Source organism: Myotis myotis, unplaced genomic scaffold, assembly GCF_014108235.1.
Source record: "Myotis myotis isolate mMyoMyo1 unplaced genomic scaffold, mMyoMyo1.p scaffold_m19_p_48, whole genome shotgun sequence".
NCBI classification, from domain to species: Eukaryota; Metazoa; Chordata; class Mammalia; order Chiroptera; family Vespertilionidae; genus Myotis; species Myotis myotis.
In genome coordinates this window covers 1,036,973-1,062,654 of record NW_023416355.1, presented here as the reverse complement: position 1 = coordinate 1,062,654, position 25,682 = coordinate 1,036,973, and the positions used below count along the sequence as shown (strand labels likewise).

Genomic DNA, 25,682 nt, shown 5'->3' with positions numbered 1-25,682 from the left:
TTCCCCACGGACAACGCAAAACGACACACGGCTCAGGCATGAAACATCCATTCCATCCGCAGCACAATGCCTGGCTCAGCCACAATGCCTACAGAAACCACTCAGGGGAGTCGCCAGCTTTTAAACGACTTTGGGCGGGATTGGCAACGGCGGGAACTTTTCGGGGCGGAGACTTACTCGCGCATACCCGGAGGGGACACATTCCAATGGCCTCACCCAAACTCAACAGTGCCCTGCAGCAAAACCACTGCCCACACTCCAATCACCTCAAAAGCCACTTCTGGGGAAAAGCAGACTGACGCCAGGGCTACATCGAGCCAAACGGCACCTATCGCTCAGCCTTGGGGACAAGAAGCGCCTCGCATGGCCTCCCTTGCCTCATCAGGACAAGGACCCGCTGGGATCCCTACACACAACCTGCACTCTCAAAAGACACCGACTCTCCACCTCACACACAACACAATGCATCCCCTGCTGCCAAACAGCTTCAGCGCCTGGGACACACGCCTCCTCACTCCTACACAGTCGCATCTCACTTGACCCACCACACCTGCCCTTCTTCGTCTCTGCTCCCACCCAAACGGACGCCGGGAACCACACCCTAGCCCCGAGTGGACCAAAGGACACAGTTCCCCGGCCCTGGGACTCGCACACCACCTGGCCTTGCCACACACCACACCACCTTCGCCTTCCTCACATCACTCAACAACCAACCATCTGACCTGCCTTGGCTCCTCACAAACATCCCTGCCATCAGGACTCACAGGCACGCGCCACACTCAGCCCACTCTCCTGGACCACACGCACCTCGACCCAGCAGACAGACTCCCTGCCACACAACAACCGACGCCAGCGCTGCACCCTCTGCACACACACCTCCACGGAAACAAAACAACAAATAACACCGGCCCCCTCACCAAACACAAACCCTCACCCTTCCTCCCCATAGCCAACCTAATAGCATCATAACAGACACCACTTCCAGCCACTCACCACCATCGCCTGCCCTTGCAACAGCCATGCCCACTTGTCCATGCCTTTGGGGAGCCACACACCTCCACCCTCATCCCCTCAACAATGGCCCATCCGCTGCTCCATCCACCTTTGGCCTGAGGGAACCCAACCGCTTGCAAACAACAACGCCTTGCAAACACATTTCTGGCAAAAATCTCCAATGGCCTCTTCTGTTCTACCTTGGAAAGGAATGCCTCTGTTAACGTAAAAAAAACCATTGAAACCTGTAAAGAATTTTTGTGAGTTTCTTTGAGCCAAACTGTCGACATATGCCCGGAAGCAGAACCTCATCGAATGGAGATAGTGCTCCGAAGAATGGCCGGGTTACAATTGTATTTATACACTGCAATCAAAGGAGGGACATAGGTGGGTTACATGAAATTCATTGGTGACAGATTGAAGGAGGAGGGATGAAGTGAAGCGGGGAAACCTCTAGGATAGGATAAAAAGTAAAATGATGGACACATACCTAGGTGGGTGCAGGATCAATTCACATGATAATGAAGGAATTTGTAGTATCAGTCCTGGCGCCCACAACATTTGGTTGTGCCCCAGGGGCTCCAGAAAAAGGGAAGTTACAAGTTACCCAGACATTTCAAGGGTATGTTGTCTTAGAGGCAAAAAGGCAAATGGGCTCAGTAAGGATCAAAGTTGATCTTGTCAGTGAAGATACTGCCTTAGGACGGAACTGCCCACCATAACTGCTTCTAGTTAAAGTTTAATTTCAGACCATCCTTTGTGGTTACTTTAGGTCTCCGAGTCTGCAAAACTGCCATGCAGGCCTCTCCTGAACTTGTCAGGTCAGCATGTGGCCCCTTTCCTCCACACATCTATGATAACATGCCCTTGAAATGTCTGGGTAACTTGCGGTTTCCCTGTATCTGGAGCCCCTGGGGCACAGCCAGGTGTGCTGAGCCCAGGACAGATGCAGCAGATTCTTTCATTTGTCATGTGAATTGTTCCTGCACCCACCTAAGTATGTGGCCATCATTTTACTTTTTATCCTATCACAGAGGTCTCCCCGCTTCGCTTCATCCCACCTCCTTCAATCTGTCACCAATGAATTTCATGTACAAATACGGATGTAACCCCGCCATTCTTCGGAGCACTATCTCCATATGCTTCCTGGCATATGTCGACAGTTTGGCTCAAAGAAACTCACAAAAATTCTTTACAGGTTTCAATGGTTTTTTTACGTTAACAAAACAAACCCTCCACAAAACTGGCTCCTCACAACAATGGGGACTGCTGGCCTCTTCCAACACACTTGTCCGGGGGAAGCAAAAAAAAAAACACAGCACAATGGACAGGGGGACCGTGGGCCTCAGGGAACATGACAAATGGAAAGACACCTTTTTCCTTAGCACCAGCTGAGCTGGGACTCGGTCACAGTCAAGCAGCAATTTCAGGGGGAGATAGAGCCAGCCCTAGGCATTTGGGAGAATTGGGGTCCATGGAAAAAGCACAGGGGCACACACTGGGGCAAGGGATGTGGCCACAACACAACCAAGCCGGGGGCGCTCTCATCTCCATCACACAACGGAGCACCAACACGCATTTGCATAACACAAACGAAATGCAAATAGCCCACAAAGGTCAGCATTTACAAAAGAAAGACAAGGAAGTCCTGCATTAGGGTGGAAAAGGGGAACGCCCACAGGGAATGAGGGCCGACAACCTCACGAGGCCCTTGGGACGGTCACCCTTGGAGCCCAGGACTTACTCGATGAACCAACTCCAAGGGGAATATGCACCCGTAGAGGGAATAGCAGGCACCACAATCTGCACCCTTGACAGGACATACGGAAAGGAACCCACTGGGACCCTTTTCACCCTCCCTACGGGGAAGTCTGCACTTCGTCTTCAGCACAGCTCCACACTCACTACAACACTTTCTGTCCGGCAATTCTTTCTACGATTCCGGCAGGAAAAAAAATACGGGTTCCAGTACGTAAAGGACGTAGCCACGGGATACCCCCCCACCACTTTCATACACCCGCTACCAAGGGGCACCTCTGCCCTCAGTGCCCGCTCAGGACCCTCACATCGTGCAGGGACGACAAGCACATCTCTCCATCACAAAGACTCACACACACATTCCTCCTCAGCGAGGTCTGGGCTCCCCCTGCTGGCCACGCTGCGCTCCACATGCTGATCCTCACCTGCATCACAGGCTCCTGACAGGTGGACCCGTGGCAAAGGCTCACGGACGCCCGCCCGCCTCTCCAAATGGGAAAAACCCAGACTGGTTCCCATACATCTCTCACCTACTGTGTGTCCGGGTCCCAAAACACCTTCTTCTACAAGGCACGTGGACGCAGATGATCTAAGGCGACATCTTCCTCAGCAGACACAGTCCAGGCATGCTTTGGGATCATTGACTAAAACTTCTATGCTGTTCCATCTTTGACATGAAATTCAGGCAGAAAGCACTTAGGGATTTTCAATAGAAACGTTTAAGGAAATGAGGAAGGAAGCGGGAAAATATTGACGAAAACTGCGAAGCACTTGGCAGGTTACACCATTTTTTAAAAGAGAAAAAAAACAATAGCACATGCGCCTCTTGTCGCAGCCTGACCATCACATTCCCCTCCTAACAACAGGTATCCCCACGGACACACCTGAGGAACAAATGGGGGACAACTACAGCTTCATTCTTCACTTACACGGACACGTTCACAGCAACATGCAAAGCGCAAACTCTGGGCTCCTCTTTCTTCACACCTTTACAACAGTCAAGAAAAGTTCCACACCCAGACGCTCCATCTGCACGCTTTGCAAACTTCCAACCTGAAAGGATCCACAAATTTCCCCCCTTTCATCTCCACTCATTTCACAGACCATGGGGAACAGACAGCAAAACCCCACAAACACCCGGACCTGGGATCACAGCCACAACACCAGTCACGGGGCCATGTGCTGACAGCTAAAACACATCATTTTTACAGCAACGTCCACTTCACCTGGGGAATGGGACACACAAAAGGGCTCAGCACACAAGACGCTACACAGACGGAGGGGTGGGTGGCTGTGGCTCCTGCCTCAGAAATAACAGTGGCGGCAACAACTGGGAACCAACCCTGAGCAGCCTCACCTGGGACACTCGTGCAGGGCACTGTGACACCTCCCGCATCACACGGGGGGCGGGGGGGGGGGGGCGGTCTCTCCTAACCTCACTCTGAGCCTCACACCCGGCCGGCGCTCTAACCGCTGAGCCATCAGGGGCAGGTACCTTGGTTGCGGGCACATCCCCACTAGGGGGTGTGCACCAGGCAACTGATGGATGTTTCTCTCATCCATGTTCCTGATTCTCTAGCCCTCTCCCTGCCTCAAAGTCAGCGGTTCTCAACCTGTGGGTCGCAACCCCTTTGGCGTGAAAAACGACCCTTTCACAGGGCTCGCCTAAGACCATCCTGAAGATCAGATAGTTACATGACGATTCATAACAGGAGCTACATCACAGTCATCAAGTAGCAACGAAAATCATTGGATGCTTGGGTCACAACATGAGCAACTCTATTGAAAGGGCCACAAGGTTGACAACCACTGCTCTACGTAAAAAATCAATCACGTATGTATTTTTTAAAAAGAATCGACCTTCCAAGCTCTCTCCACCATCTTCTTCAAAGGCTACAACAGGCACAAGGAGAAAGATAGATACGTACATCAACACATACATAAGGTCTCAGTGGGTTCTACACTTCCATGACAAACAATTCACAACATGGAAAACACAACAACATCTAAACAGCAGCCAGTATGCACACTCTGACCACCACAAAGGAAGCAGGGGGACCAACGTGGGGACGGAGGCATGAGCGAGGGTCCCCTCAGGCTACACATTCACATACAGATCCGAAAAAAACCCCAAAGAGGGGGAAAATGGCAGACTTGGCCTGTTCACTGTCACACTGCTTCACTCACCAATTTCATGACCGTTTCTTTGGGAATCAAGCGGGAGCTTCACTGGGACATTCAACCAACAACACCTTGTGCCTCGAGCCCTGCTGCTGACCTTACACCTAAAACCATGGGACCATGGCCAAAAGCTAGACACACCATTTTGAAAGGGCGAGGGCTACGCCCTCCATCTTACCCTGGATCCTCCATGTTGGGGCAGAGGCCATGTGCTCAGAAAAGTGCCTTCTTCCCGAGCCCAGGCCCCTGCTGGCCACGCCCAGGATTTCTTTGAACTAACCAATGACAAGCAAGGGATGTGCACGCCATAGAGATGACCACATCCTGTGTAACAAGACCCGACTTGCGCCCGGCCAATCGGCAGGGCCACAGCCAGCTCCCCTCCCCTCACTATGAAAGCCCTGATTTTCACACGGGTCTCACTCGGTTTCCAGTCGCTGCATCGACTGGAGGCCCGGGTCGGGTTAGCTAACTCAATAAAGGACCTTCTGCTTTTGCATCGGACTGGCTCCCTGGCATGGTTTCTTGGGGATCTTGAATTCTGGGCATAACACATTTCAGCGATGCTGGCCACGGCAGCCATCATGCCACCCCTGGACCGAATGAGGTCAAGGCTCTGGGTCTGCACCACTTCCCTCCCAGCACTGACAAGGGGTTCGCCACACACTGCTGCACTGAGTGAGCACCCTCCCTGACTAGTATGTTCCTGGGGGTCTGCTTTCCCTACAGAGTGCTGAGGACTTCTTCTGGCAGCCTCATGCTCTAGCATTGACAAACACCGGCTACTGCTTCCATTCACTTTTTCAAGTGGCCATTTCAAACCCTTCCCAGCCCCCTGGACCGCAAATACACATGTTCTCCTGCGCCTCTTTCTTTCTTTCTTTCTTTCTTTCTTTTTTTTAATATATTTTTAATGATTTTTACAGAGAGGAAGGGAGAGAGATAGACAGTTAGAAACATCGATGAGAGAGAAACATCGATCAGCCGCCTCCTGCACATCTCCCACTGGGGATGTGCCCGCAACCCAGGCACATGCCCTCGACCGGAATCGAACCCGGAACCCCTCGGTCCGCAGGCCGACGCTCTATCCACTGAGCCAAACCGGTTTCGGCTCTCCTGCGCCTCTTGACACCACTTCCTACAGGCCATTGACCGTCCTAAACGGAACTTTTACCAGCAGGAACCAGTGCTTGTTCATTGATGAACTTTCTCACTCCACCACAGTTCCATCCAGAACAGTCACTGACTGTGTGTGAAACAAACTGATGAAACACAACACACCTTTCACCATCACAACATGGGGGCATCCAGCTCTTCTTCTTTTCACTCCCTTTTGGAAATACATGATACAAAAAGGGCTACAAGAACAACATTGGGTCTTTCCATCTCTAAAACACTCATTCAGAATCAGCATATGCCCCTTCGAATTCACATTTTGACAACGGCATTAGGCTATTAGGAAACTTCCTCATCAGGAACCTCAACGAGAGCCCTTGTGTGTCTGCCTGTCTGTCTGTCTGTCTGTCTGTCCATTGGTGGTGCTGACATAAATCCAGGTGCAAAGACCTGGGCCTGCTTCCACACCAGGGGAGCCAAGTCCAACTGCAGGACAAAGGTTGGCATAGCTCATGGTCGCTCATACACTTCCCTCTCACACAGGATCTCATGGCACTCACTGGGCACTGACACAACAACAGCACCTTTGCAGGCTGTGCAACAAACAGGGGATCCACTCACTGCCTCCCAGCTCACCTGCTCTGAAAGACAAACATCTCCTCCTTTGGACAATGTCCCCTGAGCCACGTGGTCACCCTCTCTGCTCTGCTGGGTGCTTCGGCATTCCCCACAGCTGTCGTACACCTGGTCCCAGCGTCGCAATTCCTCAGACCAGCTGCTTCTGTACAAGGTTTCTTGTTAGAGGGGAAAGGAAATTGCATCAATCATCACGTGGAACACTCATTGAAAGGGAGTCATTGAAAAAAGGATGGCATTTCCATGGGAACAATGGGAACCTCTCTGCCTACAATGATTGACAGCTTCGGTGGGTGACCTCAAACTCTCAGAAACAACCATTGAGCCACACCTTCACACTCCCCTTTTCCCACATCAACACAATCCTGACACAGCACCTCGGGACCAGAGGAAATCTGCCCGTTGGGATATTGTTTTCTCTGCGTCTCAGCAGACTCGGGAGGAGCCAGCCTGGACTCATGGAGCTGATGACGCCCAAGCAGGGGCCCTGTGCACACTGGGAGGTGGGCTCTCTAGCCCAGATCAGGAGGGGCAACCCCCCACCCACAGCCTCGCATTGAAACAACACACATTTCCAAGTGGCCCAGCACCTCTGGTCAGCATCTCTCAGAGGGTGAAGGAAAGCTTTGCACAATCAAGTCCTCATTCACATTAAAAAGATTGCTGTCTCCCATGCCCAAACCTCCACATACAGGAAGGTTCTGGTTGGAATAGTCACGCCTTCATTTGTTGAATACATCTTGTCCAGGATATAGTCCAGGATTAGCCTTGATCTTCATGCCCAGCTTTCTCTAACATTTGTTTCCATTTCCACTGTGAGACACCTCACTTCCTTTGGAAGGACATGGAAAATTCTCCAGGATGGGGTGCTCCGCTGTTTGGGTGCAGATGTGCACACAGGCTTTAAACTGAGATACTGTGAACATTCATGCACTGGAATTCTCACGATGACTAAGGAAGACAAGTGCTGGGTGTTCTCAGTAAAATCTGGTACCTTTTGGGGGGAGAATAGGAGCAGATTTCACAGTTTCCAGGTGTATTTTAAATCTCTTCTTCTGGATCTGACACAGAGACGGACAGGGAGACAAACAGAAACAATCAGGGGATGTGGGTGCCCTTACCAGGAATCAGTGTGACTTCTTGGTTCATAGGTCAACACTCAGTCATTGAGCCTCACTCGCTGGGCTGTGTGTTGCTATTTGGATGACCTGTTTCTACAAAGACAATGAGGCCCTGCCTGGGTAGATTACATGCCAGGGGGATGAGAGCCTTTACCTTGCTGGTGTTCTCACGCTGCTTGGAGCATCAGGCCTGCTTCCATCATCACAGCAGGTGGGAGCTGTGCCATCAGGACAAGCCTACTTCTACCTTCTGCCTATTGCTTCATAACACAGAATGAAGGGGAAACCATGCAGGCTGTCTCGACAAGGAGACCAGTCATTTACCAAACATTCTGCTTTGGTGACAACACATGACCCCCAACAGTTCCTTGGGCAGTGATACACAGTAATACTTACCAAGTTGCTAAACATTTCCCAAGTAAAACATTCACACTTACAAAGTTTTTAACATGCTCATTTAATTACACTTAGGAAGGCAACTTTGGACAAGAAATGTCATTTTCTAAAATAAAATCTATGTATCATACAAATGTAGAATACATCACACAGATAACTGCTGGCTCTGATTCATTTTTCATACATATCATAACTACATACAATAAGTTGGACATCACTTTCCAAACCACTGCTGTGTGAATGGATGTACAAAGGGGGCTTGGGTCTTGGGCAGAGTCACCATGAACTAGTAGGTGCTGTCTGTGGAAATGGAATCCAGGCTTCTGGAGTCAAAACCAACGAAGAAGGTACCTCGGGAAGAAAACAAGGAACCAGCACAGTGGCCACAGGTTCCCATATGTCACCTCTCCAGGCCACTGCGGCCTCCATTACCTGTCTGTCCCTCGGTCTCTCTGTCCCTCGGTTTCTGTGTCCCTCGGCCTGTGTGTCCCTCGGTCACTGACACCAGGTGAGTCTGTTTGCATCTGCTCAGTGTGGGTGACTCTGGGAGCAGCGACACAACGCAGCACAGGGGAGTGCGTGCAGGACCCTCCTCTGTCCATTCCCTGCCTCCTTCACACCTCGCTTTCCCCTGATACTCCTGGCCTCGCCCCTAACGTGGTGGCTTGGGAAACCCTGCAAGGACCGCAAGAGAGTGGCCTCATCGTGTTGTGTCAGGACCTTGCCAGCTAAGGGACACTCGGAGATTTTATTTTTATCTTATATACACATCGCTTTGAAAAACATCAGTGTAGCTGAATGCCCTGCTCATCATGGTGCCTTTCTTTAGGGGTATGCTGCTTTTTCACACCCTCCAAATCTTTTCCTTCTCTGTACTACTTTCTTGTTTGTGTTTTCGTTAATTCTGACCAGAGGAGATGTTTTTTACTGAGAGAGGGAAAGGGGGAGGGAGGGAGGGACTGAGGGAGGGAGGGAGGGAGGGAGGGAGGGAGGGAGGGAGGGGAGAGGAGAGACAATAAACAAAAAAGCAAACATGAATATGCAAGAGACACATGGATCTTTGGCTCCCACAGGAGCCCAGACCGGGACTGGCCATGAAACCTGCATCCCAGGTATGTGCTCTGGACCAGGAATCCCAACAGCAACCCTTCCCTGGCCATCGAAGGTCGAACCAGCAAACAACGCTGGCCAGGGCCTATTCCTTCCACTTAGCAGATGACAACACATGTCACTCTTTCTTCTGGCAGAAGGCAGCCAATCTAGGATGGTCACTCATCATTGATCTTTCTCTCTTCTTTTCTGAAATAGTAGAAATGTATATTTCTAAAAAACCCACTGTGGCCCTGGCCAGTGTGCTTCAGTGTGGAGAGTGTCAGCCTGCACATGGAAGGGTCCCTGGTTCAATTCCCAGTCCGGGCACATGCCCGGGTTGCACGCTCGATCCCCATTGGGGAGGGAGGATCCGAAGGCAGCTGATCCGTGATTCTCTCTCATCATTGATGTTTCCATCTCTCTCCCTCTCCCTTCATCTCTGAATTCAATAAAAATATATTTTTAAAAAACACAATGGGTTTCAACACAAAAGGATAGGAAGCAGGCTGAGGAGCTGCACAAACAGTACAAGGTGGACCTGGAGCACTGGCTCAAGAGTCTGTCTCCTGAAGAGTACGCTGCCTACACAGAGAGGACCTCTGGGAAGTGTAAGAACATGAACATGCGAAGAGGGGCCTGGCCCCAAGATCATCAGCACAGATGTGCAGTCTCCATCAGCAAGGACTCTGCAAGGAGGGCTTGCACGGGAGTAGGGGCTACAGGCTCCCAGGATGGCATCTTTAGAGACAAATGGGGACTATTCTCATTCCTCAGGGGGAGCTGAAGAAAAGAAGGAACATGGGGGAAAGGCAGAAAGCAGCAGCTCCTCAGACTCCAGCAGTAGCGATGAAGACGCCAACAGCTCTGGCTCATCTTCCTCGGGGACACCTCTGACTCAGACTCCAACTCAGATGTGTTCATTCCTGGATGGTGGGACAGACAACGTCCCAATTGAAGACTTTGCCATCTATGTACATTGAAGGACTCTTCTCCCTGTCCCTGTTTATTGCTTTGCTGCTTCCTTCCTTTCTCCTCCTCCTCCTCCTCCTCCTCCTCCTCCTCCTCCTCCTCCTCCTCAATAAAGAGTAGGATGCATTGGGAAGCAGGGAAGCAGGACAGTAGTCTCAATATCAGGTCCACACACCTGTGAGGAGAGAATTCTCCTGGGAGAAGAAATATATCTGTGCCTTGGATTGGGTCCCCCGACACCATCAGTACCACTCTCCCTAGGAGCCCCAAGTCATGAATGATTTTGAAACAAATGGTGACATGATTGGGCAGCTGTGAGGAGCACACTGCACTGGACTGAGTATTTCTGAAGAAATAAGTTTTGCTTTCCTCATTTTCTGTCTGCCACGAGTGGTCGGGGGCCACCGTGAGCCTGTGACTCCTGCATTCTCTGCAAGAACTCTCCCTCTGGACTCTTACACTACATCGGGTGTGAGAAAGGAGTTGCCATTCTTTAGGTGACAGTGGGAAGCATCATGTAGCAGGTGATATTCAGACATGTATATTTAACTCTGACATCTCTATGAGACTTCCTAATTTCAAATAAAATAATATTTTCTAAGTTTAGCTCATTCATTTGAACGAGGGCCTCCATGGAATAAATGTTTTATAATTTGGAGCACTGCTGCTCCAAGTAGTGTCTGCATTTGTTCTTGGAAAATCCTAAATTCCTTCCTTTTACTCCAGGTTCAAGTGAATCTCCGATTTAGCTTTCAGGGTTGGTGGATGGATGAGTGGATGTATGAATGAAGGGATAGATAGATAGATAGATAGATAGATAGATAGATAGAAAGATAGAGATAGATAGATAGATAGATAGATAGATAGATAGATAGATAGATAGATAGAGGTAGATAGAAATATAAAGGTACCTGTGTCGCCCTGGCTGCTGTCCTCAGTGTTTAGACCATTGGCCTACAATCCAAAGGGTCTTGAGTTCAATTCCTGATCATGAGCACCGACCTGGGTAGCAGGTTCGATCCCTGCACCCAGTTGGGGTGTGTTTGGGTGGCAACCAACTACTTTGTCTCTCACATAGGTTTCTCTCTCTCTTAAAAGCAATGGAAAAATATCCTCCAGTGAGGATTAACAAAAACAACAAAAAGAGGTATGTGGATAGATACATAGATAGATACATAGAATGAAATAAACGTGTAAATATACACTATTAGAGGCCCGCTGCACAAACATTTGTGCACTTGGGAGGGTTCCTAGGCTCGGCTTGTGCCCTCTCGCAGTCTGGGACCCCTCGGGGAATGTCTACCTGATGGCTTAGGCCTGCTCCCCAGGGGATCGGGCCTAAACTGGCAGTCAGACATCCCTCTGGCAGCCCTGGAGCCCTCAGAGGATGTCCACTTCCCAGCGGGGAGCAGGCCTAGCACCATTTGGACATCCTCCGCGCTGCTGAGGAGAAGGGAGAGGCTCCCACCACCACCGCTGTGCTGACAGCTGGCAGCCTAGCTTGTGGCTGAGCAGAGCTCCCCCTGTGGGAGTGCACTGACCACCATGGGGCAGCTCCTGCATTGAGCATCTTCACCCTGGTGGTCAGTGTGTATCATAGTGACCAGTGATTCCCAGTCACTCTGCTGTTAGGGTCAATTTGCATATTACCCTTTTATTATATAGGATAGAGGCTGGGTTAGGGGCCAGCTGGTTTGCCCTGAAGGGTGTCCTGGATCAGGGTGGGTGTCCCACTGGAGTGCCTGGAAAGCCTGTATGAGGGGTTGATGGTCATCTTCAGGCTGGCGACACCCCCTTCAGGGAGGGGGTTCCTGCTGCGGTGTCTGGCCAGCCTGGGTAAGTGACTGATGGTTGTTTGCAGGCTGGCCACAGCCCCTTCAAGATGGGGGTCCCCGCTGGGGTGCCTGTCCAGCCTGGGGGAGGGGCTGTGGGCCGTTTTCAGGCTGACCACACCCCCTTCAGGGTGCGGGTCCTGCTGGGGTGCCTGGACAGGCTGGGTGAGAGGCTGATGGCTGTTTGCAGGCTGGCCAAGTCCCCCAATGGGGGCCCTCACCCCATGACGGTGTGGCCATCCTAGGTGAGAAACTGAGGGCTGTTTGCAGCCACCAAGTGGGGATGGGACCCCACCATGGCCTGCCACTCTTCAATCTCCAAGACATCCTCAGCATGAGAGTTGATGAAATCCACTGCCTGAGGTTTCAGTTGATCTGCTGTGGAGGTCAGCCAAGGTGAGCATTTCTGCAGCATTCTCCTCAGAGAGGTGTCTGCAGAGGACTTCCTCACACAGGACCTTCAAATGCTCCAGGGCATACTTGTCAGCAGCTGCCAGCAAACCATCAGCCACTTTGTCCAGGTTCGGAGCCTTCTCCGTGTAAAGGAAGCACATCATTTCCTTAAAAACTCCAGGCTCCATGTCAATGATTTCAACCCGACTCTTGTTGCTCTCCTCCATTGCATGCACAAACATGGCCCTGAACACTGGGGAACGAGCTGCTAAGATAGCTTTTGTGAGCCTGGAATTCCTGGCCAGCAACACAAAAACAACAGTCTGTGAACCATGAATTTTCCCAAAGTCCTCCTAGTGCATGGACCACCTGGCACTCAGGAACCTTCACCATCTTCGTGGTGCTCTGGCCAGAAATGGTGACGGAATCTTGCACCACACTCACCTCAAAGAAGAGGGCCAGCTTGTCATCAGGGAGAAGACTATTGTCTTCATCCAAAAGAACATCTCTATGGATGAATTTCTTGAACCCCCAGGATTTGCCTTGTACAAAGCTATAATACCCGGTGACTCTCCAAAGATTTGATTTCTTCTTTCTTGTCATTCAGGATGGAGAGTTTGAATTTTGCCAAAAATATACACTTTGGAGAACTGACCAGAGACAGGTAAAGTGACAGGTAATCTTTGCTTACTGTATCTACCCCTTTTGGGTATACTCTCAAATGCCATGTCAGTTGATCAATGGCTTCTGATGAAAAGGTTGTACTTTGAACGACGTCACCCACTTCCTGCCAGCAAAAGCTAAAGTTACCGATGGTCCACATGTGGGAGAATTTCACTACCTTGATCTCAGTGTGGCACCAGCTCTCAGCTACAGGGCCACTCGACATTTCTGCTGGAGGTGGCGGACTTGGGACCCTTGACATTCCAAGTTTGAAGGTTCAACAAGATTTCCAAAGTCAGAGGACAATGATTTCTGTTCTCTTTTCACCCACGTTTAGTCAGTAGTGGGAAGATGAATGGTGGGGTCCAGCCCCAGCAGGTCCAGGGGTTCCCAACGGTGTGGACAGCACCGGCGAAGAAAGAATGACACGGAGATAGCGTTCAGATGACCAGCACAGCCAGCTTCTCTAGCCAGGTTCTCTAGCCAGGTTCTCTCTTTATTCTCCTGTTACATCTGTGTTGATACCACTTGATTTTAATCCTATCCATTCTATTCCAATGGTTAGGGTGTTTGTTATCTCCATCCCAAGGTCACTACTATACTGTTCTGTTTAGCTACAAGGAAGTAACTGAAGGAGATTATCCGAAGTAAAGATTATGTAGCTTAAGCGTGATGGTTCACAGCTGAGGTGATTAACTACCTTCCTGGCACTTAGTTAAGGAGTTTTACTGATTTATTCCCTTCCTTAGTCTTGTTAATCCCTAACTACAGGGAAAAATTCCCACCTGGGGTAACAGCCTTTCTCGGAGAGGTGACCCTGGTTAAAACACATAGCACTAAGAAGGGGAGCAAACATATGAAGAACACTATGCCATATACGCCAGGTCCCTTGAAATATATTCTGTGCAGATGTTTCTTCCCTGCAGTGACTGTGTCAGGCAGCAAGGATGGACTGGCTTCCGACCAATGAAGTTGTCTTGTCTAACAGGAACTCTTTCAGAGCCGGGCCTACAGCTTCTGGTACCTGTCCTTCTGCATTGGCTTCATCCTCTCCACAACATCCAGGCTTTGCTTCTGAAAACAACTGTCTGAAAGATGCACCTAAAACATAAATGCTGTTTTGCTGACATGGCTCAGTGCTTGAGCGACCAGGTCAGGGTATAGGGCCACCTTGCAGGCTCGATCCCCAGTGTGGGGCTTGCAGGAGGCAGCAATTCAGTGATTTTCTTTCGTCATTGCTGTTTCTATGTCTCTCTTCCTCTCCCTTTCTCTCTACAATAAGAATAAAATAAATAAGACATAAATGCTATCACAGTGGACAGATGCTCAACAATATCTAAGATTCATTTAGTAATATTTATTGAGTTTTTGGTGAGTGCCAGCCATTGCTTAAAGTGATCCTATGGAGGTAGGGAAAGTCCTGCCTCAGGTCCATCTAAGGCCCCCAAAATCATTTGGTCTGGTCCTCCCAAGGCATAAGGGTCATTTAAAGGTTTGACCAAATTGCAGCAGCCTAATTGTCAATAATTGCATTTCATTTTGTATGGCCCTCAAATGATGTAATAAATATCCAAATGGCCCTTGGCAGAAAAATGGTTCCTCGCCCCTGTAATCTAATGTATTTACACTTCAATATAGTCCCTGGAGTAGACCCACAGGGAACACTCCCTAAAAATCCAATTACTTTCCCTTTCCACCACTGAAAAGAAATCACACATTATCCAATACTTGGGTACTTTTATCAAATTTCCAAAAATGTCGTCAATCTCAGGTGTAAAAAATGATTCTTGTGAACACAATTGTTTTCTTCCCACTGGTAATTAGAGTAGCATCTTTTCCTGTTTCTTTGCTCTTTAATTTTCTTTGCCATAAAGAAGCTCTTCATAAAATTGTTCATATTTCTATTGCATGATCCATTAATTTTATGATCTGCAAGTATAGATTTTTCATTGCATTCTAAAAACAAATTACTTTCCGACTAAAATGACAGGTATGACATGCTGACAGTAAATCCCCTTCCTGTTCTAGAATACAGCAGGAACTCTATCTACCAGCAAGCACTGGACATTACTGTTGGCCAAAAGGCAGAGCTAGCCTCCTTCCAGCCTCTGGTCATAGCTTGCTCATCCTTCAGTTAGTACATCATCTTGTTTATGTGTGTTTCCATTTAAAGACATCTTAGTTGTGACTGGCTTTTTTCACTTAGCATGACATTTTTAAGGTTTATGTATGCTATATTCTGGTGTATGGGTATGCCACATTTTGTTTACCCATTCATCAGTTGATGAGTATGACGGTTGTTTCCGGTTTGAGGCTCTTATGAATAACGGCGCTGTGTGTAAAAGATTTTGTGTGGCCTAAACCGGTTTGGCTCAGTGGATAGAGCGTTGGCCTGCGGACTGAAGGGTCCCAGGTTCGATTCCGGTCAAGGGCATGTACCTGGGTTGCGGGCACATCCCCAGTAGGAGGCGTGCAGGAGGCGGCTGATCGATGTTTCTCTCTCATCGATGTTTCTAACTCTCTATCTCTCTCCCTTCCTCTCTGTAAAAAATCAATAAAATATATATATATTTAAAAAAAAAAAAAAAGATTTTGTGTGAACAGGTTTCCATTTCTTTTGGGTATGTACCTAGAAGTGGAACTTCCGGGCCATCGGGTGACTCTGGTTTTCCAATGTGGCCCCGCTATTTTACATTTCGCCCAGCAATGTACGGAGGGGTCCGATTTTTAAGCATTCTCATGAATGTTTTATTTTATTTTATTTTTTTAATCTTTAATTTCTTTATTGGTTAAGGTATTAAAAATGTGTCCTCATCCCCCCAGTAACCACCGCCCCCACCACCACCACCACTCATGTTCTCATCCCCCTGTTGTCCATGTCCATTGGTTTGGCTTATATGCACGCATACAAGTCTTTTGATTGATCTCTTCCCCTTACCCCAACTCTCCCCTACTTTCCCTCTGGGGATGGATAGTCTGATCCCTGTTTCTCTGTCTTTGGATCTGTCCCTGTTCATCGGTCTATGTTGTTCTGTATATCCCACAAATGAGTGAGATCATGTGGTATTTATCTTTCTCTGACTGGCTGATATCACTTAGCATAATGCTCTCCGGTTCCATCCATGCTGTTGCAAATGGGAAGAATTCCTTAGTTTTTACTGAAGCGTAGTATTCCCTTGTGTAGATGTACCACAGTTGTGTTTTTCTTTTTTTACTGCATTTCTGTGAAATGTCCCTCCGCCCACCACCCCATAGGCATATCCCTGGAGGCCTAACACTACAGAAAGCAGATTAGTGACTGCCTGGGGCTAGGGCGGGAGGACAGGGAGGGGGCCCTGGGAAAGGGAGGTGACTGTTAATGGGTGTGGGTTTAAAGTCCTACAATTGGCTCGTCTCTGAGGGGGCGTGGCTAGGCCCTGGGGGGCGTGGCTGGACTTTAGGGCGGACCCATTCAGCTTAAAAGCCTGCGGAGGAGGAGCAGCAGCCACATTCTCTGTGCTGGCTGTTCAGCGAGGAGGATGGAGGAGTGCGCTTGCCTCTGCGGCTTGGGCTCTTCGCGGGGATGTCGGTGTCGTCAGGAGCCCCGGGGCCCAGCTGAGACGGCAGCGGCCGAGGGCAAGCGGTGTCCTCAGAAGCGCCAGCGCCCAGCTGAGACGGCAGAGGCCAATGACAAGCCGGCCCCGGCAGAGAAGCACCTCGAGGCGGCCGCGGCCACGCCCTTCTGTGCAGGGAGTGGAGGAACGGCGAGCCCCATGCCGCCCCCGCACTGCTCGCTGCAGGACCTGCCTGTGGAGATGCTGGTGGAGATCTTCGCCTCGCTCCCCGGCACCGACCTGGCCAGCCTGGCCCAGGTCTGCACCAAATTCCGCCGCATCCTGCACATCGACAGCATCTGGAGACGGCGCTGCCGGGAGGAGTTTGGCGTTTGTGAAAACTTGCAGGACCTGGAGACGGTGGGTACGTCTTACCGAGAGGTCTATGCGAAGCTGCTCCACCCGTACAGACACATCTTGGGTTTGTGGCAGCGAGATGCTGAGGGCCTTAAAACGCTGCTGTATGTCGCGGTGGACGGCTTAGGCATCACTGCGTGGACGGACAGGCCTTGTCTTCACCTCCTGGTGGACGGCCCGATGCAGTTCAAGCCCGCGTTCCGAATCCGCCTGACGGAGACGCAATCAGCCGCGGTGGAGTGCATGGAAGGCCGCCACCGCAGGCCCCACGGCCGCCGCCTGCAGATTCGGAAGGACAGGCTCCGCACCCGGTGCAAGAAGACAGACCACCTGAAGGATTTACCGACGCGGCTTCTGGAGAAATGGGGGCAGATTCTGGTGCCGGAGGACAGAAGGCGGTATGACTGCCGGACCTACCGCCGCCTCTACCTCCCGCCCAGCCACCCGGACGACCTCATCAGGCCAGGCCTCTTCCAACGCAAACCCAATTACTATGGCCTGATCGCCGTGCTCAGCTTCCACGGGAAGTGTGCCAGGCTCACGCCCATCACGGGAACCTTATTCCCGACGTTACAGATCCACCTCATGCGCCGCATCGAGATGCGAGGTGGCGAGATCTTCTGGGACGTCGATGCGCTCTCCCGCGTGGTCCGGGAGATGGAGGAGCAGGTGCTCCGGGAGCAGCAGCAGCATGAGGACGGGACTGAGGACAGCGAGGGCCGTGGCGGGCAGAGCCCTGCCCAGCCCAGCGCCGGGAAGTCCGGGGCTGCAGCTGCGGAGGAGCAGCCTGTCCCGTTTGTTCTGCCTGAGGGCGTGCGCTCAACGGACCAGAACTACCCCCGAACCTGCAGGATGTGTTTCTATGGCGTGAGCACTTCTATCTATAATGGCTTCACCGAGTCCAGCACTGGCGTCGTCGTCACCCTGTTCGATGAGAACCGCTTCGGGTTCCTGTGTCTGCAGGAGAGAGCCTTCAGCCTGTTCGGCAGAGTCCAGAACACCTTCGGGAATGCGGAGGCGCCATCGCCGCAGGCCTTCCTGGAGATGCTCTCCAGCATCCGGTCCTGACCCCCTGGGAGGACGGGCTGGCACGCACTTTGAAGATCTGACCTTCTGACCAAGTTACCCACCTTGGTTTGTTTTTTTAACCCTCACCCGAGGATATTTGATGTTTAGAGAGAGTGGGGGAGAGGGAAAGACAGAAAGAATCGATGGGAGAGAAACACATCAGTTGGTTGCCTCCTGCCCAAGCCGGGAACAGGGCCAGGCTGGGTAGGGGCCAGCAGTTGAGGTCGAAATAAACCTTAGACCAGTGGTCTCAACCTTCCTAATGCTGCGACCCTTTAATACAATTCCTCATGTTGTTACAAATTGAACATCATGAAAGCATAGTGATTAATCAGACACACAAAAATAAATAAAGACATCTTAGTTACTATCTATTGTTTATTTATTAACATTGAACTCATGGCCAAGAGCAATGGAGCTCATTCCTTATGAAAGCTTCTCTAACAGACACATTCTCTCCACAAAGCAGAGCTAGTGCTTTGGCACTAAGGCTGCCATCTATTTTAAACAGCAGGGGTCACAGGCTCCTGGGATGGCGTCTTCAGAGACAAATGGGGACTGTTCTCATTCCTCACAGGGAACTGAAGAAATGAAGGAACATGGGGGAAAGGCAGACAGCAGCAGCTCCTCAGACTCCAGCAGTAGCGATCAAGATGCCAGCAGCTCCAGCTCCTCCTCCTCGGGGGACACCTCTGACTCAGACCCCAACTGAGCTTTGTTCCTTCCTAGGTGGCAGGACAGAGAACTTCCCAACGGAAGTCTTGGGCATCTATGTATAGTGCAGGGCTCTTCTCCCTGTCCCTGTTTATTGCTTTACTTCCTTTCCCCTCCCCCTCCTCCTCAATACAGAGTAGGACGGGTTGGCAGGCGGGGAATTGGGACAGAACTCTCAATATCAGGTCCACACACCTGGGAAGAGAGGTTCCTGCTGGGAGAAGAGATATATTGGAGCCTGTATTGGGTTCCCCTACACCAGTGATGGTGAGCCTTTTGAGCTCGGCGTGCCAGCAGTTTGAAAAACCCTAACTTAACTCTGGTGCCGTGTCGCATATAGAAATTTTTTGATATTTGCAACCATAGTAAAACAAAGACATATTTTTGATATTTATTTTGTATATTTAAATGCCATTTAACAAAGAAAAATCAACAAAAAGAATGAGTTAACCTGTCACCTCTGACACGTGTGTCATAGGTTCGCCATCACTGCCCTACACCATCAGTACCACTCCCTCTAGGAGCCCCAAGCAATGAAGGATCTTGAAACAAACAGATGACTGGGCAGCTGTGAGGAGCACACTGCACTGGACTGCATATTTGTGAAGAAATAAGTTTTGCTTTCCTCATTTTCTGTCTGCCACAAGTGGTCGGGGGCCACCATGAGCCTGTGACTCCTACATTCTCTGCAAGAACTCTCCCTCTGGACTCTTACACTACATCTGATGTGAGAAAGGAGTTGCCATTCTTTACGTGACAGTGGGCAGCATCATGTACCAGGCAATATTTATACATGTATATTTAACTCTGACATCTCTAGGAGACTTTCTTACTAATTTCAAATAAAATTATATTTTCTAAGTTTAGCTGTTTCATTTGAACGAGGGCCTCCATGGAATAAATGTTTTATAATTTGGAGCACTGCTGCTCCAAGTAGTGTCTGCATTTGTTCTTGGAAAATCCTAAATTCCTTCCTTTTACTCCAGGTAAATACACACTGCTCTTTCTCCTGCTCTACCTGTGGATTACTGTGGCAGGACCACGTTGCTTTGATTATCTGGTTTGCAGATATATTTGAAAATCTATTTAATGTCAAATTAAATTAAATCCTTTCCCCCTGTATATTCCTGACTATTTCCATATTGTTCTCTCGTGTATATAAGCAAAATAAAGTAATTGTATCATTTTTATGTGAAGACCATTAAATTCTCAGCACTTAGATAACTAGATATCTTAGTGAATTATATATACACATTCAGGGGAGAAGCCCTATGTGTGCAGGGAGTGTGGGAGAGGCTTTACACAGAAGTCACACCTCATCAGACACCAGAGGACACACCCAGAGGAGAAGTCTGGTGTTTGCAGGGAGGGTGAGTGACTCGTTAGCTCTCAATCGCACCTCAGCAGCTGTAGGTCAAGTGTAGGCACCACATACCTCATATCCCAGCTCTGAGGGGCTTCAGAGGAAGCCTGCTGGCCCATTTCCCTCCCCAAGATTGTAATTAGTACAGAAGTAACTGGTCAAACATCCTCCACTTTTATGAGGAGAGGCAATAGACAAACCGTTCCTTAAGTGCTATGGGGATGTTAACACCAATGTCCCCAAAGGTGTTTTTGGCCTCGTTTTAATAAAGTTTGTGTCCAGACAAACCTGAAGCCGACATGCCTCATCCCCCTTATCACTGAAAGCAGAGTTCCAGGAGGGCCTCAGAGAACGCTCAGCCACAGACCTGAACCCGGGAAGGCGGAATCTGGCATCAGTCCAGTGAGGTTCCTGCCAGGGAGAGGGATTGAGACAGACTCATCAGGAACGGGAATAGCCCACACCAACCCCTTGGCTTCTCCTGGCTCCTCCCGATTCCTCCGACCTCTGTAGCCTCAGAGGTGAAAGCCAGGGAGGGCATGTGCAGGTGTGTGCGTGTGCAGGTGCATGCGTGTGCACGTGTGTGTGTGTGTGTGTGTGTGTGCACGTGCACGCACCTGTGCTGCCTCTGCCTGGACACTGGTCACCCTCTTCTTGCTGCCTCTGTAGCGTTGGCATCTCGTGTGGGGCACAGCACGTGGGCTCCAGGTCCGGCCACGAGGGTTTGAGTCTCAGCTCTGCCCTCACAACTGTGTGTCCTAAGGCAAGACCCGCAAGGTCTCTGTGCCTCTTTCCAAGCTATAAAGTGGGAGGGTGACCCAGCCTTTGGAGTGTCATTCAGAGTGGGGTCAGCACCGGCGCCTCTGGCTCAGGTGGCTAAAACGCGTGTCTCTCGGTGAAGAGCTTCTGCCAGGCCTTGAGGTGACAATGGAGGCAGAGGGAGTGGGGGCCCTGGGAGCCAGTTCAGAGCTTGAGCAGCCCCACTGCTCTCTGCGTGGACTCGGCTGCCTGAGCAGGAGGCGTGGGGTCAGGCATGCACCTCCCCCTGGCCACCCCTTCCCACTGAGCCTGAGCAGGCGGCACTGCGAGTGACCAGGACACAGGCCCTCGCCACCCTGCTGAGAGCTGCTGGGTGCACCTGACCTCACAGTGTGTGCGAAGCCCACCTCGCAGCAGCTCCGGTGCTGGCCTTGTACCTGGGTCCGCGGGTCTAACCCTCCCCTGACCCGTCTGAGATCCTTAACTGCACGTTTCTTACGGGGAGTCTGATGGGCCATGGACCCGCGTGAGCAGAGCAGGCAGGCCGTGTTGGTCATTCCTGGCCACCAGTTCACAGGTAGCATCCACCGAGGCCAGGAGCACCGACCCTCGTGGGCCCACGGGTGGGAGTCCAGCGAGGCTCCAGGGAACAGGTAAGCGTCTGCCTGGGGAGGCGACGGGGCCACAGCAACCAGAGGCCCCGCTTTCCTTACAACAGAGCGGACGTCAATGCGGGGAGCAGGCACACGCGGTGAGGGCCCGTCACCCCCAGCCTGAGCGACCTAGCACAGCACCTGTTCCTGAAGGAGGGCTCCTGAAAGGGGCACCCAAACCCACGACCTGGGACCATGACTTCCCTCTCCTGTGTAAAGGACACGGAACTTTCGGCAATAGAGACAGAGTCATGGGGAATTCCTTATCCCTACAGAGTCAATACATCGCTGTCTTGCGATCACCAGGGGTAAAAGTGAAGGATAAGGCTTTTAAAAAATTGTTTAAGGCAGTCCAGAAGAGATTGCTACCCCCTGAGCCACTCCCGGTTGCGGTCACTGAACCGAGGGAGTTAAGAAAAACAGATTCCGGGCTCAGCTCCGGGCCCCAAGAAAAAGAATACGAGCAGAAAAAAGGGAAAAATAAATTAGAAGGTTATGAAAGAATAGCCTCAGCCAGCGATTCAGAGCTGGATGTTTCATTTTCCACTGAGACGGATGGTGATGTTTACACTCTCCTTAAGGAAAAGAAAGAGAATAAAAGTCCTCAGGAGTTGGCTGCACCGCCGCTGAAAAGTGAGAGTAAAATGGCACTAGCCATTAATCCGGTGTTAGCGGCTGAGCCTCCACCCCCCTCCTGGGGACACAAAGAGCTGCTAATGCTCAATACCCACAAGGGTTAAATTTGAACAGATTATGGATTAATTTATATATTATTAATTATAATATTATTATATATAATTATATATGTTATTAATTTATACAGGTTATAAATTAATTCCATATAACTGGGATGCTATAGCAATATCTACAATTTAAATCCTGGTGGTGGGAAGAAGCCAGGAGAGTGGCGATGATTAACGTCCAACAAAATCCACCTGGATGTAATTTTGACCAGTTAACAGGAACTGGAACACATAGTAGCTTACAGCAACAGGTGCTGTTAGAGGATACTGTTATTGCACAGATTAAAGCTTGTTGTTTAAAGGCTTGGTCAAAAATGGAGGAGGCCGGCACCCCGGCCCAATCATTTTCTAAAGTTATACAAATAATACTAATATAATAATAATAATATTAAAATCTTATATAAATAATTAATAATAATAATTTTCTTGCTGATGCATTAAAAACTGCAATTTCCCATCCTGTTAAAAGCTATGGATGTGGGAAAGTGGAACATATGAAAAAGGAATTGTCTGAAGGCAAGGGTCCCACAAGGGAAAGATAAACATGCTCCCGGAGTTATTAATGCAGATTGCAAAGGAGAAATATTAGTTATAATATCTGCTCCTAGTATTATAAATGCAAAGGCTAGAGAAAAGATGGCAGTTACTATTACTTCCCTATAAACAAATAGGGCATACGGCACCAGTTAAGCGAACTGGGGGATTTGGCAGCACTGGAAAAAAGGTTTTTTAGCATACAGTCTTAGGAGGCCAAAGACCTCAATTTTTACAGTAATGTTCCCGGAGGGAATAAAAATGATCAGCCTGGTGGATTCTGGGGCTGATGTAACTATAATTTCTACTTTGCACTGGCCTCAGTCTTGGCCAGTACACAAGGTGAATGCAACTTTTACAGGTTTAGGGACCCTCGCTGAAATTTTGCAAAGCTCTAATGTACCTGAATGTCAAGGGCCTGAAGGGCAAAAAGGCAAAATACAGCCGTATGTTGCTTCCATTGCACTATCTTTGTGGGGAAGAGATCTTTTACAACAATGGGGGGCTACAATTACTATACCTTCTTTACAGAAAGGCCATAGACAAATGATTTTTCAAGCTGGTGCTGGCGCCAGTGTTCAGGACCAAAATTTATAAAGGGGGCCACTCCAAAGCGCTTCGCCCTCCCTTTAAAATGGAAAACAACTAAACCAGTATGGGTAGCGCAGTGGCCCCTAACAAGAGAGAAGTTAGAAGTGTTCCAAATTATTATTAAAGAACAGATACAACTAGGGCATATTGAAACTAGCTCTAGTCCATGGAATTCCCCTGTCTTTATTATAAAGAAAAAATCATGTAAATGGAGAATGTTAACTGATTTAAGATGGATTAATGAGATTATTGAGCCTATAGGACCTTTACAACCTGGAATTCCAAATCCAGCATTAAAGCCTTTGCTGTAATGGGCAAGCCCCGAGCCATTAAAACTAACAATGGCTCAGCATATTTATCAGGTAAGTGTCAACATTTTTTTCAACCGTTTGATATTAAACATATTATAGGAATTCCTGGAAACAGTACAGGTCAAGCAATTACTGAGCGAAAGAACTGCACCCTTAAGGAAATGCTGCAAAAACTAAAAGGGGGAGAGGAGCTGGTATCAGGCCAGACCCCCTCACGAAGATTATTAAGAGCTCTATTTACTTTAAATTTTTTAAATCTGAATGCAGATGCAGGGTCAGCTGCTGGCTTACACTGGGGACATAAAGAGGAGGTCCCGGTGGAGCAGCCTGTCAGGTACCAAGATGTCACTGCTAACCAGTGGTGCCCGGCTACCGTTTTCAGGTGGGGTCGAGGCTTGGCTTCTGTTTCCACAGGAACCAAGAAGTTCCGGATCCGGATGAAAGAATCCAGGGAAGGCATGGCGGGCAGAGGAAGTGTGATGAAGCGGGACTGGAAGACCGGCTTGCGCAGCTCACCATCCAGGGAGGACAAAATTCGCGTGCCGTTGCCTCGCACCCGAAACACCCCTCCACCTACATGGGGACAGGTGAAGCGCCTATGCCAGGAAGGGGAGCGTCTTGTGACTGCCCATGGAAGGCCCTGTAACTAATGACTCTAATTGGATGCCTGGGCCTTTTGATGAGCATAGGCCTTTGAGACCAGAGGCCGGAATGCCTGTGTGTCTGGGACAGGGTGATCATTGTCTGCGATTGGGTTATAAAGCCTGGTTGAGTGTAGCTAAAAACACCACTAATCCTTGAAAGGACCAGTTCAATGGACTCAAACTACTGGGGAAAGATCTTGTTTTAATTGTACCTTGTTAACTTGTGTAAATAACTCTGTACCTTTTCATCACAGTATCTCTAGCTGGAGCTCTCCAAGCCATTGAGGAAGGAATATTGAAGAGGTCAAAAAGGTTTATTGGCATGCTAATCGCTGTAATTCTTGGATTAATTGCTATAACAGCAACTGCTGCAGCAACTGGGGTAGCATTACAGCAATCAGTCCAAACTGCTACTTTTGTTCAAGACCAGCATAAAGATTCAGAACAGTTATAGAGTTCTCAACAGAAAATTGATAGTGAAATCAATGAACAATTAGCCGATCTTGAACAATCAGTAGTTTTTTTTAGAGGACCAAACTATTAGCCTACAAAGGCGATTACAGTTAAAGTATGATTAGAACCATACTGGTTTGTGTGTCACCCCTGTACCTTACAATGAAACAGCTTTGCTATCTTCTCTGCCATGAACCGGAAGCAAAACAAAAAAGGGGGAAAATGTAGCTGGACATGTGGAAAGAGAAGTTAACTAGAAGAGGACGTTCTGCCAAGAGAAGACGGGAGCCTGCAAGCAGGCCACGTCAAAACAAAGTCTTGCAAGAAGACTTATTGTTTAGAGGCAGAACTTTCCTTGAGGTGATAAACAGTCCATGAGGGCATGGAAAGTTCAAGGAAGGGTTCACTGCTGCAGGTGGAAAGTCTTTGCATAACATAGGAAATTAATAGTCTAATGTGTAACTTAGCTCAGATGATCTCACAAGCATGCCTGTTCATCATTGTCACTTGCTGTACTCCACTGTGATTTGCTGTAGTCCCCAAATAAAAGCCATGAGGGCTTTGGGGGCCTTTGCTACCTGCCTGACTAGCAATAGCCCTCTGCTTCTCTAAACTTCATCCTGCACGCCAAGCTTGTCTCAGCGTCTCCGTTCACAAAGAACATCAACACTCCCGCCCGGCAGGTGTGGCTCAGTGGTTGAGCATCGACCTATGAACCAGGAGGTCAGGGTTCAATTCCTGGTCAGGGC

General features: G+C 49.5%; 1 protein-coding gene and 1 pseudogene across 1 annotated transcript; one reads left to right on the top strand and one right to left on the bottom strand.

Annotated features, from left to right (window-relative positions):
* Positions 1 to 12,335: 12,335 nt before the first annotated feature.
* Positions 12,336 to 13,412, bottom strand: LOC118655548 (annotated as a pseudogene).
* A 3,256-nt stretch (positions 13,413 to 16,668) lies between these two features.
* On the top strand, positions 16,669 to 18,168 carry LOC118655547 (F-box only protein 31-like). The gene is made up of 2 exons (XM_036307444.1): positions 16,669 to 17,828; positions 17,952 to 18,168. Exons 1-2 carry the CDS (start codon positions 16,669 to 16,671, stop codon positions 18,166 to 18,168), a joined length of 1,377 nt encoding a protein of 458 aa, XP_036163337.1.
* Positions 18,169 to 25,682: the final 7,514 nt, after the last annotated feature.